We start from the raw sequence: 17,297 nt of genomic DNA, 5'->3' as shown, positions 1-17,297 counted from the left end.
GGACTCCTGCAGCCCCCGCCTCGACACCTCTCAGAAGGTAAAGGGATGGAAGGTCTCCGTCTTCCAATAGCCTGGCTTCCTCACTTGTAGTTGGAACAAAGCAAAAGTCAGCTTGGCTTTGCGGGGGCTGTTGGAAGCCCCATGAGAGGACAGGGCAACACTGGCCCACCCTCCTGCTGTGCTAGAGCAGGTCTTGCCCCCATCACCCTCTCTGCTGACTCCAGGACGAAGGATGAAGAGATGCCCTGCCCTGAGCAGATGAAGCCTTGCAGCAGCCCAGGGTAGCAGGTTGCCGTCCTCTCCCCAACCCCCATCATAAGCGAACCCCTTCTGTGGGCCCTTGTCTGACCCTTTCACCCCTGCTCCACCGCGGTCTTGAGGGTGCTGTTCCACTCTGTGGCTGCCGTTTTGGGTTCTCCCCCAGCCTGTCTGTGGACCCCACATCAGTCCACATTCTGGTACCCTGTGATTGAGGTGCGATGTGAGTCTCCCAGACCATGACCACACTTCTGGTGGCTTTTCCAGGACTGACTGCATGCTCCCTTGGTTTGGTGAGACCAGAGTCCCTTTAGTTGTCACTGCCGGTGCCTATGACACAGTGATCTTGTGGAGAACACAGATAACATTGAACTCTAGGTGTGCATTTACAGTGTTACGTGATTCTTCTGGAGGGGCCGTGAGGTGGGAAGGGTGAGTCAGCAAGCAGGGTGAGGTGTGGACCGGGCTGGGCCTGGAGCTTTCTGGGAGACGGGACAGTGGGTGTTCTCTGCCTGCCACCTCCTTGAGCAGAAGTAAGGGTGAGGGCTGTGTCGCTGACTTGCGGAATTCAGGTCAAACGGCTGCCCTGGTAGTAATAAAAGTCACAGCTGCTGTTTGTGAAGCACTTCACCTGTGCTGGGCCTGCCAGTTTATAGGCATCACTCCCATCATCCCCACAGCATCCCTGTGAGGTGGTTTTGCCATTGAAAGAGAAAGGAGCTGAAGGTCATTGTGACTTGTCTGAGGCCACCCAGCTGAGGCTCCTTTTAACCACCACCTACACTAGGGCGGATCTGGGTTCTTAGATGCTAAGGCAGAGAAGCCCTGGATTGGCTCACAGGTTAAGGGCTTTGCAAAACAAGAAGCTTCTTTCCTTGTGTCTTTAGCCTCATAATAGGTCAGTGTCATGGTTGGGTGCTGCTGACAGGTGTGTTTTGTTTGGTTTATGCAACATTTATAAAAATGTGAGCTCAATTCAACAAACCTGGAAGTTTGACAAATTTGGATTTCTGGCTTCTCTTGAAAGGTTTGGAGGATCTGGCAACAGTGGGCTCCCAGCCACATGGCATCTGTCCAGAGCTGATCGGCTGTTGTTCCCTTTGGATTCCTGTGCTCTCCAGTTTGCCACAGTCCCCACCCTTCCTTTTGCCCCAACACTGGAAGTCACTTACCTTTTATCATTATATCTACAGTTTTTCTTTTATACTGGATTCAGTTTACTCATTATGTTGTATGTCCCCGGGAGGCATTCGAGCTTGCAACTCCTGGATTAGATAAGTGTTAGCTCACACTGTCTTCTTTGACTTATTGGATCCCCTGAAGCACTGTCAGAGGGGTGGCTGGGAGAGTCAGCACCCACTGCAGAGTTCCTGGCCCCATCTTGTTTTTCCATTGATGTACTGAAGGGTGAGGCATGGGCCAAACTTTCCGATGTGGTCCTCTCAACTGGCTACTTCTCCAGGGTGCTAAGCCTCCCCCCTGCAGCCAGGCACAAGGGTTCAGGGGTCAGTAGACACTTCAGCTTGCAGACTTCCAGCCTGCCCATTGGCAGCCCCAGAGGGGGCCACATCCCCAGCCACGAACAAAGTCTCTTTAGTGTGACACCTGTTGACCCTCGTGGAAAGGGATGAGGTGTGAGTCCGCTCAGTCTTGTCCTTCTCAGTTGGCGTGACCCATGGGCAGCAACGGAAAGCAAGCCGGAATCCAGAGCGAAACCTGGGGGATGGAGGGTCATCTTGAGCAACGGAGTGAGGGCGACAGTTAAGGGAACTGTCCTGTGGCTGCTCCCACCTCCGGGAGCCGATCTCTCCTCCAGAGGAAAGTCGCTGCCTCGCTCCTAAGAGCTCAGGGTCTCTGGGGAGACACGTTCTCTAGTGGATTTGGTTTTTGGAAATGACCAGAAGTAATCTGGAGCTAAGTCCAAGGACTGAAGTGAGCCGAATGAGACCGTTTGCTATTACAAACAAACAGAAATAAACCAAGTACAGTTATAAAGACACAACAGATTTTCTTGTTCGATTTGTTAATTGGCTTCTAAAGGAGTATGCAAAGAGGAGTCTTAAAAACTTGGGGCTTTGGCAATGTTGGGTAGAATACGGATGCTCCCCCAAGGGGACAGCTTTGAAAGAAAATATACACATGGAACTACTAAGTTTTAGTACATTTGCTTAAAAAATAAACAACTTTCCCCAAGGCAGCAAAGAGGGTCCACCTGTAAATTGGAGATCCGAGGAAGCAGAGAGTGACTGGAAGAAATGAGAAAGAGCTGGCAGAAAGAGGACACTGGTCTGTCAGGAGCAGAAACAGATGAGACCCTGTGTGATGCGGAGGGAGGGAAAGAACTATAATATGGTCTGTTCCCAGGAGATGCAGGGTTCCGAGTTTCAGAAGAGCAGGCCTGACTTTGGTTCTTCCCCCTGTAGCTCTAAAGGTTCCATGGTGCAGCCCAATAAATGCCTTTATTATGGGAGCTTCATGGCCTCTGCCCACACTCAGCATGTCCCAACCTGAGCTCCCCATCCTCTTCCCCCCACACCCCCCCAGTCGTCCTCGTCTCAGTTCCTGACAGCTGACTACTCTGTCCTTCCACTAGTTCAGGCCAAGAACCTGGGGTCATCCTTGACTCCCTCTCCATCAAATTCTGTTGGCTCTACCTTAGCAATCTCCGGACTCTGACCACTTCTCACATGTCTACACCCACCATCTCTCGCCTGGATTATTGCACCTGCCTAACCATCTCCCTGCCTCCCCCACCTTGCCCCTCTGTGGTCCAGTTCCAACACAGCTGCGAGACTGATTCTTTTAAAAGGGAATCAGAGCATGTGTTTCCCCCGCTCAGAACACTGCAGGGCTCCTCATGTCAGAGAACCAGCCCAAGTCCTTACCTTGACCACAGGGCCCTTGCCTTGGCTGTTCCCTCTGCCTGGAATTCTTGTCCAGACACCTACAGGGCCCACTCAATCCTCAAGTCTTTGCTCAAAAGACCCCTTAGTAAAGCCTACCCTGACCATCCTGTACAATCGCAGCCCTTATGCCCACTACTTCCCCCAGCACTTCCTGTCCTCTCTTACCCAGCTCTAGTTTTTCTTTTTTCTATAGGATTTATCACCTAATACACACTGTATTATTTACTCATTACATTTGCTTATTGTCTATCTCCACCTCCCCACTAGAGGGTCAGCTCCCCGAGGATAGGGATCACTGTTTTTGTTCACCGGGGTATCCCAAGGGCCTGGAACAGTGCCGGGCACACACAGCCACTGGTGAACATTTTCCGGAAGAATGAAAATTCCGCCAGGAATACCAGTCTTCAGAGCTAGCGTCATCAAATACTGAACGATTCAGAAGTTGTAGAGCCCTGGGGTGTTCAGACTCCCAGGGACTGTGTCTTTGGGTAGCAGGAGAGTGACCAATGCACAGACACAGAAGGCTGGGAGCCCCTCCCTGATGTGACAGTCCCTGTCTCCAAGTTCTCACTCCTACAACTGCATGCAAGAGAAATGATGAGATTATAGGCCTTGGAGACACATGGAATTCCTGCTGCATGAGTTTAGGAGAGTCTTCCTTTTGGAGGCTCACTTTCCTCATCTGTAAAATGGGGATAACACCTCCCTCCCATTATATACTTGCCTCTCAGGAGACAATGGAGGGTTCTGGCAGCCATTAAACAGTCAAAAAAAAAAAAAATTACAGTCTGTTACTTCCTTCTGGCCTGCCCCGGGTGGGATGTCTGAGCAACAAAGATCCTACTGGCATTATGAGTGGCCTGGACATGTGGGCAGGGTGGTGATAAAAGATGCCCAGGGCCAACCTCACCCACATCATTGCCTCGTGAAGGCCAGGACTCAGTGTCCACCTCTCATCTCCTCTTACCTGGCTCCACCATCAAGGCTTTCTGAGGCTGAACGACTTGCTCTGCAAGCAGGACTCCTGGGCTGGGGCTCCTGCCTGGCCCAGCACCTCCTCACCTGTGCAAGTGCCCCTGAGCAAATGCCAGCCCCTCTCTGGGACTACACTTCTCTAGAAGTACAAGGGTTGGGGGGAAGTGAGAATTTGGCTCCTTCCTTTCTGGCAGTCTCTGCCAAGGTCACTTCCTAGCTGCCCTGAAAGCCCCCTCTGTGATCTTCCAGGGAGCAACCTGCTCCCCGTCTAGTCTTGGCCCCGGGCCTCAGGTTGAGTGCTTCGTTCTGCTGGGGCTGGTGCTGTTCTCCTCGCCCAGGGACAGTCCTCAGTTCTTCCTCAGTGTAGGAAGCTCTTAAAACCATCAGTCCCTCCCTCCTCTACCTGGCTCCTTCCTTCCGCCCTCTCTGGCTGTCCTTCTTCCTCTCTCCCCCTCCCTCCATCTCTCTGTCCCTCCCTCCTTTCTTCTCCTTGTCCCAGATGCAGCCCCCAGTAGACAGAGCAGGAGCAGGCAGACGTGAGAGCTGTGGCCTGGGCAATGGGGCAAAGCTTTGGGGAGGAGGTGGGGCTCAAGCTAGGCCTGGACCCGAGGGAGGATTGTGTTGGGGGCTCCCTGGGAGGACGGTAATCCCATGGTGGCGGGGATGGATGGGCACAGGCTCAAGCTGTGCAGGGGAGTCCAGATGGAGACAGGCTGAGGAGAGGGGCTGGGGTGAGGGCTCACCTGTGGTTGAGGCAGCAATAAATGATGGGATTGTACATGGTGAAGCTCATGGCCAGCCAGAAGAGCGCCAGGTAGACCTGCTGGATGAACTTGTGGCAGTAGACGTCCTCCTGGAAGCTGCCCAGGATGCAGTAGAGGTGGTAGGGCAGCCAGCAGATGGCAAATGTCACCACCACCAGCACCATGGTCTTCACAAACCGGTCCAGGAGAGACTCAGGTCACTCCTCAGCCTGGAAGCCCCAAGCCCCAGTTTTCCCGAGGGGAAGCACGAGGCACCTCTCGTGCCAGCCTGAGAAGCCCTCAGTAAGCAGGCCCTGTCTACCTCCACAGGCTCAGGCCCCTAGAGCTTCTGCTACCCAGACACTCCTGGGCCTTCCACCTCGGGGCTTTTGCTCAGGCTGGTCTCTCTGTCCACACTGCTGTCTTTCCTTTTAAGTCCTCACTCCTCGAAGCCCAGCTCGGTGGCCATCTCCTCTAAAAGGCATCTTGGATCCCTCTTAAAGCAGAGCAGCTCCCCTCCCTGGAGAGTGGATGAGCTCTCGTTCCTAACCCCATCCTTAGAGGAGACCATGCCAGCTACGGGTTCCGAGGTCTCCCTCTCCCTGCAATCTGCGTCTGCCACAGCCCGAAGACCAAAGCAAGTCCGCCCGCCCGGGAAGAAGGAATGAGGGTTCTGGCCAGGGACTTGGGACAAGGGCAAGTTGCAGGTGGAGTCTATCCTCCGCGGCGCCCTCTAGGGGACGTGCCCGGAACGGCTGATCCCGAGGCGGGGGCCAAACTTCCGGCCCCGCCCCCCGCCCCCTCCCTGACCCCGGAGTTCACCTTCTTGGCCTGCAGGTGGCGCAAGTTGGCGCCATGCGCCTCGTACCCTGGGACAGTGCGTCTCCAGAGCGTGAGGCCGATGACACTGTAGGCAACGAACATCACCACGAGAGGCAGGAAGTAAAAGAGGGCTATCACCGCGAGGTGGTACCTGGAAGGAGAGTCAAGGGCCTGGGCACGGGGCGACCTGGGGGCGACTCCAGCATCCGCCAGCACTCAATCCCCAGGACCTTGCTGACGCCCCTGAGCTGTCCCTGGCGGGCTACCCTGGGCCACCTCCCAAGGCCTTGGTTTGAAAAAAAAAAAAAAGAGTTAAAAAAAAAAGAAGGGCAAACTGGCTAGCACATGTGCCCAATGAGAGTTTCCCCTGCCGCAAAAGGGACACCTGTGTTAGCTCTGAGTCCTTCCAAGTGACAGACAAGTTACCAAACAAGGAAATAAATAGGAACGAAAAAGTTAACCAAGCAATACATTTGTTTAAAATTTAAAGTGCCAGTAAGCACAAAGGAGGAAGTAAAATTATGTATCTCACCCCCACCACTGTTAATGATTTGGAATATTTCTTCCAGAATCATGTAATATAGGTGTATATGTATATGCACATATGTATTAGATAGATTATGTATATCTTCTATATCTGCATCTGTCTGTCTAGATAGATTTCCTAGAGTTGATGTGGTTCTATCCTGCACCAACATCCCTAGCAGGGAAGGGAGCAGTGGAGACAGGCCACACTGTACATGCTAGTGGAGCATCTCTTCCCGACCATGAGCATTTGGTTGGGAACATGGCTCACATCAGCAGATACTCTTTCACACCACCTGTGAGCAAGTGGCCCGGAACACCATTGATGGCGCTCATCCAGTCCCCGTGGAGGACACCCGGGGCTGTGTTGAGGCCTTCTCATTTCCTTTTGGAAAGATGCATGCTGCCCGTTCTGGTTTCTGAGCGATGCTGTAGCCTCTCTGACAAGGCCCAAGCAGGAGCATCCGGTGAATGGACCCAAGACCCCTGGCCCTGTCATGTGACCTTTTTCTAGGAGAACAGAGGTGTACCCAAGCCCCTCCTTTCTTCCCCTTGTGCCAGCCTTGCTGGGTCCCTTTCAAGAGGTACTGACACCTGGAGGGAGGGGAGTAGGTGGCTCCAGCACATGTCTTCCCTAAAGCCTGAGTTTAGAATTCGGCTTGCTTGCTCTTTTGGCAAGCATGCTAATTACAAAAGGTCTGGGGGCTCCTCGACTCCCTGATCATCATCTGTCCTACTGTGGAGCAGGTGAGGCGGGAGGAGCAGCCAGGAGCCAGGCCCTTGTACCTTACCTTCATTGTGAGGTCACAGAGTGTCTGAGATAGATAGACCTTGAGGATCAGCAGGGCCAACTGTCTCAGCATCCAGAGCAGGAAAATGAGGCTCAGAGAGGCACGGGAAGTCTGTGTCCTGTGAAACAGCTCTATACGGACTTAACACACAAATGATTTCCCTTCCACTGAGGGTCAACCCTGTGGAGTCAGAAGAACTGGGTTCTTGCCTAGCCTCTAATTTAAAGCGTGACCTTGGGCAAGTCAGATCTCTCCCTCAGTCTGTTTCCCCATTTGTAAAACAAGGAGTTAATCTCTACCATCCTTCCCAAGTATGAGTGACGCCTTTCTGTTGCCTCATTCTTTCTTGGGTCGGTTCAGGATAGGAATTCACTCTGGGCTAGGTTCCCACACAGAAGGGAGTGCCAAGGAGCTTTGGGAACCATCTTCTAGGGCCTGCCAGAATCTCATAGCCTGGACTGCCTTTTTTTGTATTTTGATTTGGGGAGCATATGTGCATTTTCCTAGATTCCTATACACACAGGATGTGAGCCTGTACGGATGGAGCCCCCAGTCTAAATCTCAGAAGCTCCCCAACCCAAGAACAAATAATATATTCTTACACACGAGAAACCAGGCTTTTCCCCAAATCCTCTCAGAATTCGAAGTAGCACCAAAGTATGGCCTTCCTAGCCCACCTCTGCCCTCCTGTTTTCCCCTGTTGCCTGAATCAGAGTCGGAAATCACCATCCCCAGAAAGGTGGTGGTTGGTACCTTAAATTCTTACTGGTCCCCACTTCAGAGAGAAAAGCTCACTGTTAAGGTGGAGAAACACCGCCCCGCAGTGGCCAGTCAGGAAATGTTCTGCTCTCCGCCCCTCCCCAAAGCCAAGAAGGGGGCGGGTCCCTACGTGGACTCCGCCCTTGGAGCCGCGAGTCCCGAGAACGTGGGCTACGGAATGAGGGCAGAGACCCAGGGCAGCAGTTTCCCGGGAAACTCAGCAGTTGCCAGGAACAGGCTTCTCAGAGGAATGGCGCCTTCCCTGAAGGCCGCAGCGTGGCGCTCTCTGGCTGGTGCTCGGGACGGGAGGAGGCCAGGTAGGGGCGGGCGTTGGGGGAGGAGTGTTAAAGGAGGCGGGGGAGGGAGCTGAGTTGTCGCTGTGATCTGGCGGCTCTGGGCTCAGAGCGTGCACATCCTCATGCTTGGGGCAGCTGGGCTTTTCTTGGACTAAATCTGCCAGGTTTGTTTTCGTTTGTTCCCCGTTTAAACTACCACCTACTGGGAGCCGGTTCTGTGCCAGGCACCGTGCTAAGTTGCCTCAGGTACATTTTCTCTTCTGTGTTCACAACAACCCCTGAGCAAGGTTCTCTTACTAATCCCCTTTAAGAGAGAAGGAGCCAAAGGGTCAGAGAGGTTAAGTGACTACAAAGGGTTCTCCGGCCAGCAGGGGACAGCGCAGGGCTCCAACTCGACTACTGTCTCCAGAACCTCAACCAATTCTTTTTTTTTTTTTTTTTTTAATTTATTTTTTATTTATTTATGGCTGTGTTGGGTCCTCGTTTCTGTGCGAGGGCTTCCTCCAGTTGTGGCAAGCGGGGGCCACCCTTCATCGCAGTGCGCGGGCCTCTCACCATCGCGGCCTCTCCCCTTGCAGAGCACAGGCTCCAGACGCGCAGGCTCAGTAATTGCGGCTCACGGGCCCAGCTGCTCCGCGGCATGCGGGATCTTCCCAGACCAGGGCACGAACCCGCGTCCCCTGCATTGGCAGGCAGACTCTCAACCACTGCACCACCAGGGAAGCCCTCAACCAATTCTTTATCCTCTACCACCAACCCCCGCCGTGCTTGGGGATGACAAAGCCACACCCGCCGTGAGAACTGGGCAAACTGACTCCCAGAAAGGGAAAGGACTTACCCAGGGTCACCCAGCAGCTGCACCATGCCTGAGTTCTGTTTTCTCCCCCCATCCCCCAGCCCACGGTGCCTGCCTCAGCTCAAGTCCACTCCAGGCTCCTCCTGAAAACATCCCAGGCTCTGGCACCTGCCCTTTCTTTCTGTCTTGGTACCCTGACATGTCCCTTATTTAAGTAAGAGTGGTGAGGAGATTGGGCTCTGAAGCAGGATTGCCTGGATTTAAATCTTCGATTTACCCCTTACTAGCTGTGTGGTCTTAGGCACATTACTTAGGTTTTTTTTAGTGCCTCAGTTTCCTCATCTGAAAAATGGGAATAATAATACATACATACCCATATTGTTAGGAGAATCCAGTGGGTTCATATATGTAAAGTACTTATGCCAAACCTGACATTTAGTAAGTGCTAAGTGTTACTTTTAGTTGATACTGTACTCACATAATCCCCAGTTCACTCACAGACACATGTGCACACCCATGCATACACACTGCACATGTGTACGTGCACATATGTGCATGCATGCACACACATGCACGCGCGCACACACACATCATGCTCCCCCACCCCCAGGCCTTACAAAAGGTGCATCTTGCCGCCGCTGTCTTCGGGCCAGGCCACCACACGCTTGGTGGCACCCTGGTCCATGGTGATGGTGGAGTAGAAGCCCTGGGGGAAGGCGAGGGCCAGGGCCACCAGCCAGACGCCAGCAATTACTGCTCTGGTTCTGGGGGCTGAGAGCCGTGGCTGGAAGGTGTGGACGATGGCCATGTACCTGTGAGCAGAGGGCGGTGTGAGTGGTGGGTGCCCTCCCGTCAGACCAGCCCAGATCCGCTAGTCCCATTCCCCACACCCTGGCTGACGACCTGCAGAGAGCCAGCTGGGCTTGTCCCACAGCCATGTGGGACACTAGCGCCCTAAACGCCAGCCCACCCCACCCTGTTCCACCACACGGCCTCCCTCTGAGCGCGGATGTGCTCTCGGATGGCCACAAGAGAGCGGTGTGGCCACACCGGCAGTCCATCTGGGGCCTTGTCCTGAAGCTCAGCCCTGCCGAGTTCCCCAGCCACACAGCCTGTCTTCCGTTTAGAAACCTTAACAGAGCCCAACGGTCTCCTGGACAAAGCCCAAAGCAGCTGCCCACCACCTTTCTGCAGTGGAGGAACTGCTCTACATACACCGAAACGGCTTTGGTCCTAGATGACCCCTGGGCCTTCCTCCCTGGGATTAATCTGAATCTTGAGACCAGGCCAGAACAATAGGACACAGCTCAAATCCCACTCTCACAATAAAGCTGATCCTGACACCCTATCTAACACTACAACCTGCCCTGCCCCAGCACACATACCCTAGTGCCTCGGATCCCCTTTCCACTTCCTGATATTTTTCTATAGCACTCATGCCCTCAAAATACAACATATAATTTATTTAGTCTTGTGTTTATTATTTAAATTCTCACTAGGGCAGGCATCTTTATCTGTTTCTTCCCCCAATGCCCAGAACAGTATCTGTACATAAGTAGGCATTGAACATAAGAATGAATGAAGAAATGAATGGACGAGTCTCCATTATTACCATCCTGACCTGAGCCACCATCCTCCCTCACCTGGGTTATTATTCAGTGTCCTCCTGCCTGGTCTCCTGGCTCCCACCCTGCCCTCTACAGTCCGTACTACCCACCCTCCACCCAGCTTTTAAAATGGAAGTTCCATGAGACCATGATTTCGGGACTCTTTTCCCCCTGGTGTTTATTCCCCAGTGCCTGAAACAGTGCCTCAAATACCTGAGTGAATGAAAAGAAAGTCTTAGGGGACTTTCAGGTCTGCCGACTGGTCACTCCTCCACCCCTCCACCCCTCCTGCCCCACCCCATCCCCGTCAGAACGTCACAGTCTGCAGCCCCAGAGAGCAGCATCAGGGAAGTAATTGGCCCCATCTTAATTATACAGTAACTGCGTGTGGTGTTAAAATTTCCCCTCATATAATATATCTAGGAATAGGATGACAATATAAGCAATTTCCTTTCAGTAAAACAAAGATCAACTCCAGAGAAGAACACTTCAGCCTTGAACAGCCATCTAGTGCAAAGTTCTTCCTTGTGTCTAACCTTAACCTTACTTGCTTCGGTTCCACAGGCCCCTGTCTTCCAGATGCATAGTTTAGGATCATGATCAGGTTAGCAGGCAATTAATCCACTGGGTTCTACCCTAAACTTGCTGTGTGACTGTGGGCAAGTTACCAGCCCTGTGTGAACCCAGAAAAGCGAGCCGACTCCCTCCCCCCAGCTGTCCCCTCTTGCCTGTCAGTGGCGATGGCGGTCATGGAGTAGATGCTGACAAACATGGCTGTGATGGGGAAGAGGTTCTGGAAGTAGCAGAAGGCACGGCCAAAGTACCAGATGTGGCTGGCGTAGACGAAGTTGAAGGCTGCGTTGAAGGCGGCCATGCAGAGGTCGGCCAGGGCCAGGTTGACAATGAAGTAGTTGGTGACCGTGCACATCTTCTGATGGGCCAGGATGATCCAGATAACTGCAGCATTGCCCATCACAGCCACCAGCACCAGGGCCAGGTAGGCTGCTGCCCACAATGCCAGCTGCCAGCCAGGCATGGAGAAGGCCGTGATGCCCGTGGCGTTGCTCTCAAGGCCAGACGAGATGTTGGTGTCAGTCACCATGGCACAGGCTCCCATGGCTGCCTCTGGGTCTGGGAAAACAGTCTAGCTCCTTGGCTCCTTCCGGGCCCTGGTGCCCTGCCAGATATGCTGTAGAAGACAAATCCTCTTTGGTGCATGAGTATGGGGGAGCGAGGGGAGCACTCCTGTGCAAAGCCAGGCACATCTGGGGAGCCGGGGGGCACTCCCAAGTCTCAAGCAAAGATGAGTTAGGCTGAGCAGAGAGCCGGGTCCAGAGCCATTGGCATTTTACATTCCCATGTCTTGGCCAGACTTCTCCAATGTCATGTGGACATCTAGAATCCAAGACACGCTTTCAGAGCAAGAGACATCCTTATAAATCATCAGTCAACCCCTTCGCTGCAGAAATGGAAAAACAGATTCCAAGAGGGGACCAGCCCAGGTCACACAGTAAGTTGGTGATAAAGCCAGGACTCAAACCCAGGTCCCTCCTAATGCAATTCAGGGAACGTTCTGGATCAGACGCACACACAGCAGCCGTCTTTGGATTCCACAGGTCAACTGCACAGCAGGCTCTCTCTCCAGGCGTTGGGGTGCAGGCAGGGCTGCCAGCCCGTGGTTGCCACCCTGCTGCTCTCTGGGCAGGGCGTGCTGGGCGGTGAGGGCCTTGGTGGAGGTGTTTTCTGCTCACGAGGTGGGGCTGCCTCCTGCCCTTCGTCCCACCCCTGCGTGGAGGGCCCGGCCTTGTCTCTTGAGGAAAGATTTAGGACTGGCTGCTGAGGCAGGGAGAGACCCAGGGGAAATGGGAGGTGGCAGCAGCGGTGCCGGGCATGGGGTGCACAGTCCTTGGTAGGGTGTTTACATTCAGTGGGGCTGGAGCTACATCTAGAATGTGATTAGGGGCACGGGCTTGGGAGCCCCAGGGACTCCAGGCAAGTCTTTTAACCTTTCCCAGCTTCGACTTTCCCATCTGAAAAAAATAGGAACAATACGGTGCACATCTCACAGGATATTGGTGAGTTTTAATGAGATAACATACGTAAAGTCTATTTAGCACAGGAGCTGGCAGGTAAGAAAACGTGACAAGGAGTTGTAGCCCTGTGGGAGGCCCCCAGACAGCCCAGGGCTCTGCTGACCGAGGCAGACGCAAAGCATTTCTAACACGTTCTCAGGTGATTCCGGTGCTGCTGGTCCAGGGACCTCACTTTGAGAACCACTGTCTTAGCACAAGGGCAGGGCTCGCTGCCTCTTCTGTGAGCTCCAGAAAACCCCGAGGGGCTGCGCACAGACTCTACTCTTGGTCGTTGACTGTGTGCATGTGTGTCGGGTGCTGCCTGAAGCTGCAATGCTGTGTCTGAGTGATTGTGTGTGTGACAGACGTGTGTAAGCACACACACACTCGTGCACCTGTGCACACCTGTGGGTGTGTGGACCCTCAAGGCCGGGCAGGCTCAGAAGGGCAGGGCGTGTCCCTCATTAAAGCCGAGGAGGGCTTCTCAGTCACCAGCATTGGTGGCCCTGCTGGGCTGCTGTGCTAAGTGTGTGCTTGGTCTCCTGGGAAGCCAGCCCCGTTCCTTGCAGAGGGGCTGCTTCCAGGGGCCCCTGCTCCTCCCGTGGGTATGTGTACCGTGGGGCCCTGGGCCTCCTCCTGCCCAGAGTCAGCTTCAGACACAGTTGGCTCCAGCCCTGGCCAGGCCGTGGGGCAGAGGCCTGTTCCTTGTCTGGATTGGGCCACCAGCCTCTGTTTGGATGTCTGCCCTTTGCTGAAGGGCCTCTGCCTTTGATGCCTTTTGGTGGTAGCAGCGGCAGCCACTGAACTTTAGGGCTTGTTTGTCTCATGCTCCACTGACCAGGGTTTTGGAGGTAGAATGTATAGAAATAAGGACGTAACCGCAGGGCAGTCTTCTCTGTTTGCGGTTCTGCCTCCTACTCCAGGCAGCCAGAATTCGTTGAGTTTCAGGTGCAAGCCCAGTGCAGGGCTGGGACACCCAAGGCTGTGTCACCTGCCCTAGAAGCCCCAAATAGTACCCTTTCTTCCTCCCCGCAGTGTCCCGCCACCTCCACTGTGTATGTGAGGATTATGTTTTGGAGCTGTGGAATCTAAGAGTTTTTTTTCCCCCTTAAATCATGTGCTCTTGTGGCTTTCCAACTATGTGCTCGTGGCCTCGTGGAAGGAGAGGGTGGGGGCCGCCCCGCCTTGGACAAAGGGTTTACCAATCAGCCTTGCTGCTCAGAGCTGGCCTGCTGAGTTCATCGCTAAACAATGTCCTTGAAGGCTGCTCTTTGTCAAAACAGAAAAACATTCGAAATTCCTTCAGCTCCTATGGATGCGTGAAGACTCCAGTTTGCTCTTCGAGCATGTATATGGGAAGTTCCCTCCGCCAGGAAGTGGAGGGGAAGGCTGCCCGTCGGTTCTGGCTGGATGGGCTGAGGTGATGGCGCAGGTTGGGTACCCTTGGGAGATGACTCTGGTTCAGACTTTAGAGTGCAGGATGTTTATTAAGGAGCGCATGGGATCAACCCCTGGGGAAGGGAGGGGAAAGAAGCAGGTGTGGGCGGAAGAGGAAGTTGAGCGGTGACGGTGAGACAGCGGCCTTGGACAGCCCCGGGTTGAGTCACTCTGAGCTAGAATGGCCTGTTAGAGTTACCCTCATGGTTTGTGCTATTGTGGTCTTGAAGCGAGCATCCTGAAGACAAGAGTCGGAAGTGATTTGTGTTTCAGGGAGTTTGGAGGAGAAGGAGGTGGGAGCTGCTGCAGGGATGAGGCAGAGAGAAGGGAGAGAAAAGGGGCTCCGGGAAGCGTTGTGGCCTGGGTGCTCCTCAGCAGTGTCCCAGAGATGCCTTTGGAAGTCGCCTGACCATGTCTCTGGCTGGGCTTGGGCCCTTGGTCCTGGCTTCGGCGGGTCACATGCAGCTGTGGGTCATGTAGTCACCACGAAGTTCACAGGGCTGTGGGCAAATTGAGGACGAGGACGATGCACTGAGCTTTTTATTCCGGCAAATGAATCCCGTTTGAAGGCTCAGCCTTCATTCTGAGACTATGCCCTTCTTGCTTTTTGGGTTAAAGTGTCCTTTCTTTCATGAAATAATGGTGATGGCAGATGGTAGCTGTGTTCCTGGTTTTTCTTTTTCTCTACTATTTCTTACTCAGTGGAATAACATTCTGGTGAGCTGTGTGGTTCCCTCAATTAGGTTTTTGATATTTTATTGGTCTATGAAATTCAGAGACTCAGGAGCCCTGATCTAGTTCCTCATTTGGAGAAGAGAGGGGGAGCCCCCGAGAGGGGAAGGCTTGCCCTGGGTCCTCTGGCCCTTGAGGGGGGCCGCTTCCTGAGGGCTTCCCTCGTCCTGCACTGGCCTGTCTGTCTCTGCTCGCTTGAGGCCCATCAAAGCCACCTGCCGGTTACTTCCCTGTCACACAGGCAGGGAGCTCCTCAGGGCCTGGATTGTGTCTTATTTATGTCTGGTGTCTAGGAGAGTAGTCAGCATATCAGGTGCACTATAAATGTTGATTGAATGAAAATGGTGAAAAAAATTTACAATATGACTCAGGGGTGAGGGATGATGATAAATTGTATATGTAACATATATCATCTATCTATATCTAATATATATATATCTGAAAGCCTTATACTAATGGCACTGGCTCTAATGGTGGGATTTTAGGGAACTTTGAGTGGGCAGGACAGTATGAAGCCTGGTACATGGCACACAGTAGGTGCTCAATAAATGCCAGATGAATAAATGAATAACAAATAATGAATAAAGTTTAAAACATCACCCTGTCAGGGATGATGGGAGTAGCATTCTTATTTTCACAGAATCTAAAGCTTAAACTAAAAGAACATGTCCATGTAGGTCAGGCAGAGCTTTTGGAGGATGTTAGGGTCTCCGCAGCATTCCAGGATTTATTCCTCACAGATAGCCCCCCCTTGTCCACAGACTAGAGGGTCCCAGGCTGGCCCCTTTAGCAGATGGGCTCTGGGCCCTCCACCCCCTGGTCTGAGCATCGGCGGCCCAGAATCTGGGACTTCAGCTGGGAGAGGGAGAGTTGCCCTCTGCCAAGAGCATGGGCCGCAGCTGACACCTTTTTTAAACACTGTGAGTGTGCTGGGGCAGTGCCTCCCCCTGAAAGCCTGAAGTTTATCTAGCTGGAGAAGAGAGGCTGCGAGTGTTTACATCTGCTGTAGTCCTGGTGTACACAGAGCTCAGAAGCTCTTAACACAAAACGGGTTCGTTTCTCAACATCAGGCTTCTGCAAAATCTGCCCATCTATGGCAGGCAGAGGAGGAACTGGGTGCGGCTTGCCCTAGGAGGGGACACCCTAACACCCGCTTGCTGGTTGCATGACTGGGGTCATCCCAGAGGCAGCCCGGGTGTTGCAGGCAGAGGGGGCTTGGTGTCTGCCCCAGGTGCTGGCAAATGTGGCAGCAAGTGCTGTGGTGAGGAAAGGGGGGATGAGGTAAGGAAAGGGGGGTGACAAAGGGTCAGTGCTTCTACTGAAAGGGCTGAGTCCTGGGCCCTGCAGCGGGTCTCTTGACTGGGCAGATGGTCTGATGATCGGCCCAGAGTTAGGAGAAAATGTCATGTCTCTACCTTCATGAAGCTCCCAGCCAAGTTGGGGAGCCGGGTCCTGGAATAGCAGAGAGAACTCACTACCCCCGATATTATCTGTCCCCCCTCCACTCCATCCTCTGCCACCATGATCTTTTAAAAACACAAATCTGACCATGCATTTCCTGCTTGAAACCCTTCAGTGACTTCCCATTGCTCTCTGGGTTAAGAGAAAAATAGCCCTATTCCTTTACCAGGTGCGACTGCTAACTCTCCCTCAGGACCACTTTCCCCTTGTTTCTTTTAGCAATAGAACCTCCCCAGGTGTTACCTGTCGCCCGGCTGCCCAGCTAACAACTGCATTTCCAAGCCTCCCTTCCAAGCCAGGTGTGGTCACATGATTAAGATCTGGCCCATAGGATGTGGGCAGAAGCAATTTATATGTGTATATGGCCAACTTCAAGGTCTCGTTTTTTGTTTTTTTTTTATTTTTTATTAAAGTATAGTTGAATTACAATGTTGTGTTAATTACTGCTGTACAGCAAAGTGACTCATTTATACATATATATATATATACATTCTTTTTCATATGCTTTTACATTATGATTTATCACAGGATATTGAATATAGTTCCCTGTGCTATACAGTAGGAACCTTGTTGTTTATCCATTCTATATATACCAATTTGCATCTGCTAATTCAAAACTCCCAATCCATCCCTCTCCCACCCCTCTCCCCCTTGGCAACCACCAGTCTATTCTGTATGTCTCTGATTCTGTTTCTGTTTCATAGATAGGTTAATTTGTGTCATATTTTAGATTTCACATATAAGTGATATCATATGGTATTTGTCTTTCTCTTTCTGACTTCACTTAGTAAGATAATCTCTAGTTGCATCCATGTTGCTACAAATGGCATAATTTCGTTCTTCTTTATGGCTGAGTAGTATTCCATTGTATATATGTACCGCATCTTCTTTATCCATTCATCTGGGTTTTGTTTTGTTTTTTTGCTATTTTTTAAAAATTTATTTGTTTATTTATTTATTTATTTTTGGCTGCGTTGGGTCTTCGTTGCTGCGCGCGGGCTTTCTCTAGTTGCGGCGAGTGGGGGATACTCTTTGTTGTGGTGCGCGGGCTTCTCATTGCGGTGGCTTCTCTTGTTGCGGAGCACGGGCTCTAGGTGCGCGGGATTCAGTAGTCGTG

The 17,297-nt window shown here is 52.6% G+C and overlaps 2 protein-coding genes across 2 annotated transcripts in view; one reads left to right on the top strand and one right to left on the bottom strand.

Annotated features, from left to right (window-relative positions):
• Nucleotides 1-1,757: 1,757 nt before the first annotated feature.
• TACR2 (tachykinin receptor 2) lies at nt 1,758-11,595 on the bottom strand. Its single transcript, XM_036829113.1, has 5 exons — nt 11,207-11,595; nt 9,489-9,683; nt 5,705-5,855; nt 4,883-5,094; nt 1,758-1,974 (listed from the first exon to the last, which is right to left on the bottom strand). The coding sequence occupies exons 1-5, from the start codon at nt 11,593-11,595 to the stop codon at nt 1,758-1,760; spliced, it is 1,164 nt and encodes a 387-aa protein (XP_036685008.1).
• TSPAN15 (tetraspanin 15) overlaps nt 7,944-17,297 on the top strand; it is an 82,678-nt gene continuing 73,324 nt past the window's right edge. Inside the window, exon 1 of the mRNA XM_036829107.1 lies at nt 7,944-8,096. The gene's annotated coding sequence lies outside the window, so the exon portion shown is untranslated. The remainder of the gene's footprint in view (nt 8,097-17,297) is intronic.

This window comes from Balaenoptera musculus, chromosome 16 (genome assembly GCF_009873245.2).
Source record: "Balaenoptera musculus isolate JJ_BM4_2016_0621 chromosome 16, mBalMus1.pri.v3, whole genome shotgun sequence".
Taxonomy (NCBI): domain Eukaryota; kingdom Metazoa; phylum Chordata; class Mammalia; order Artiodactyla; family Balaenopteridae; genus Balaenoptera; species Balaenoptera musculus.
The sequence above is the reverse complement of the archived record's forward strand: the minus strand, read 5'-3'. Positions and strand labels throughout refer to the sequence as shown.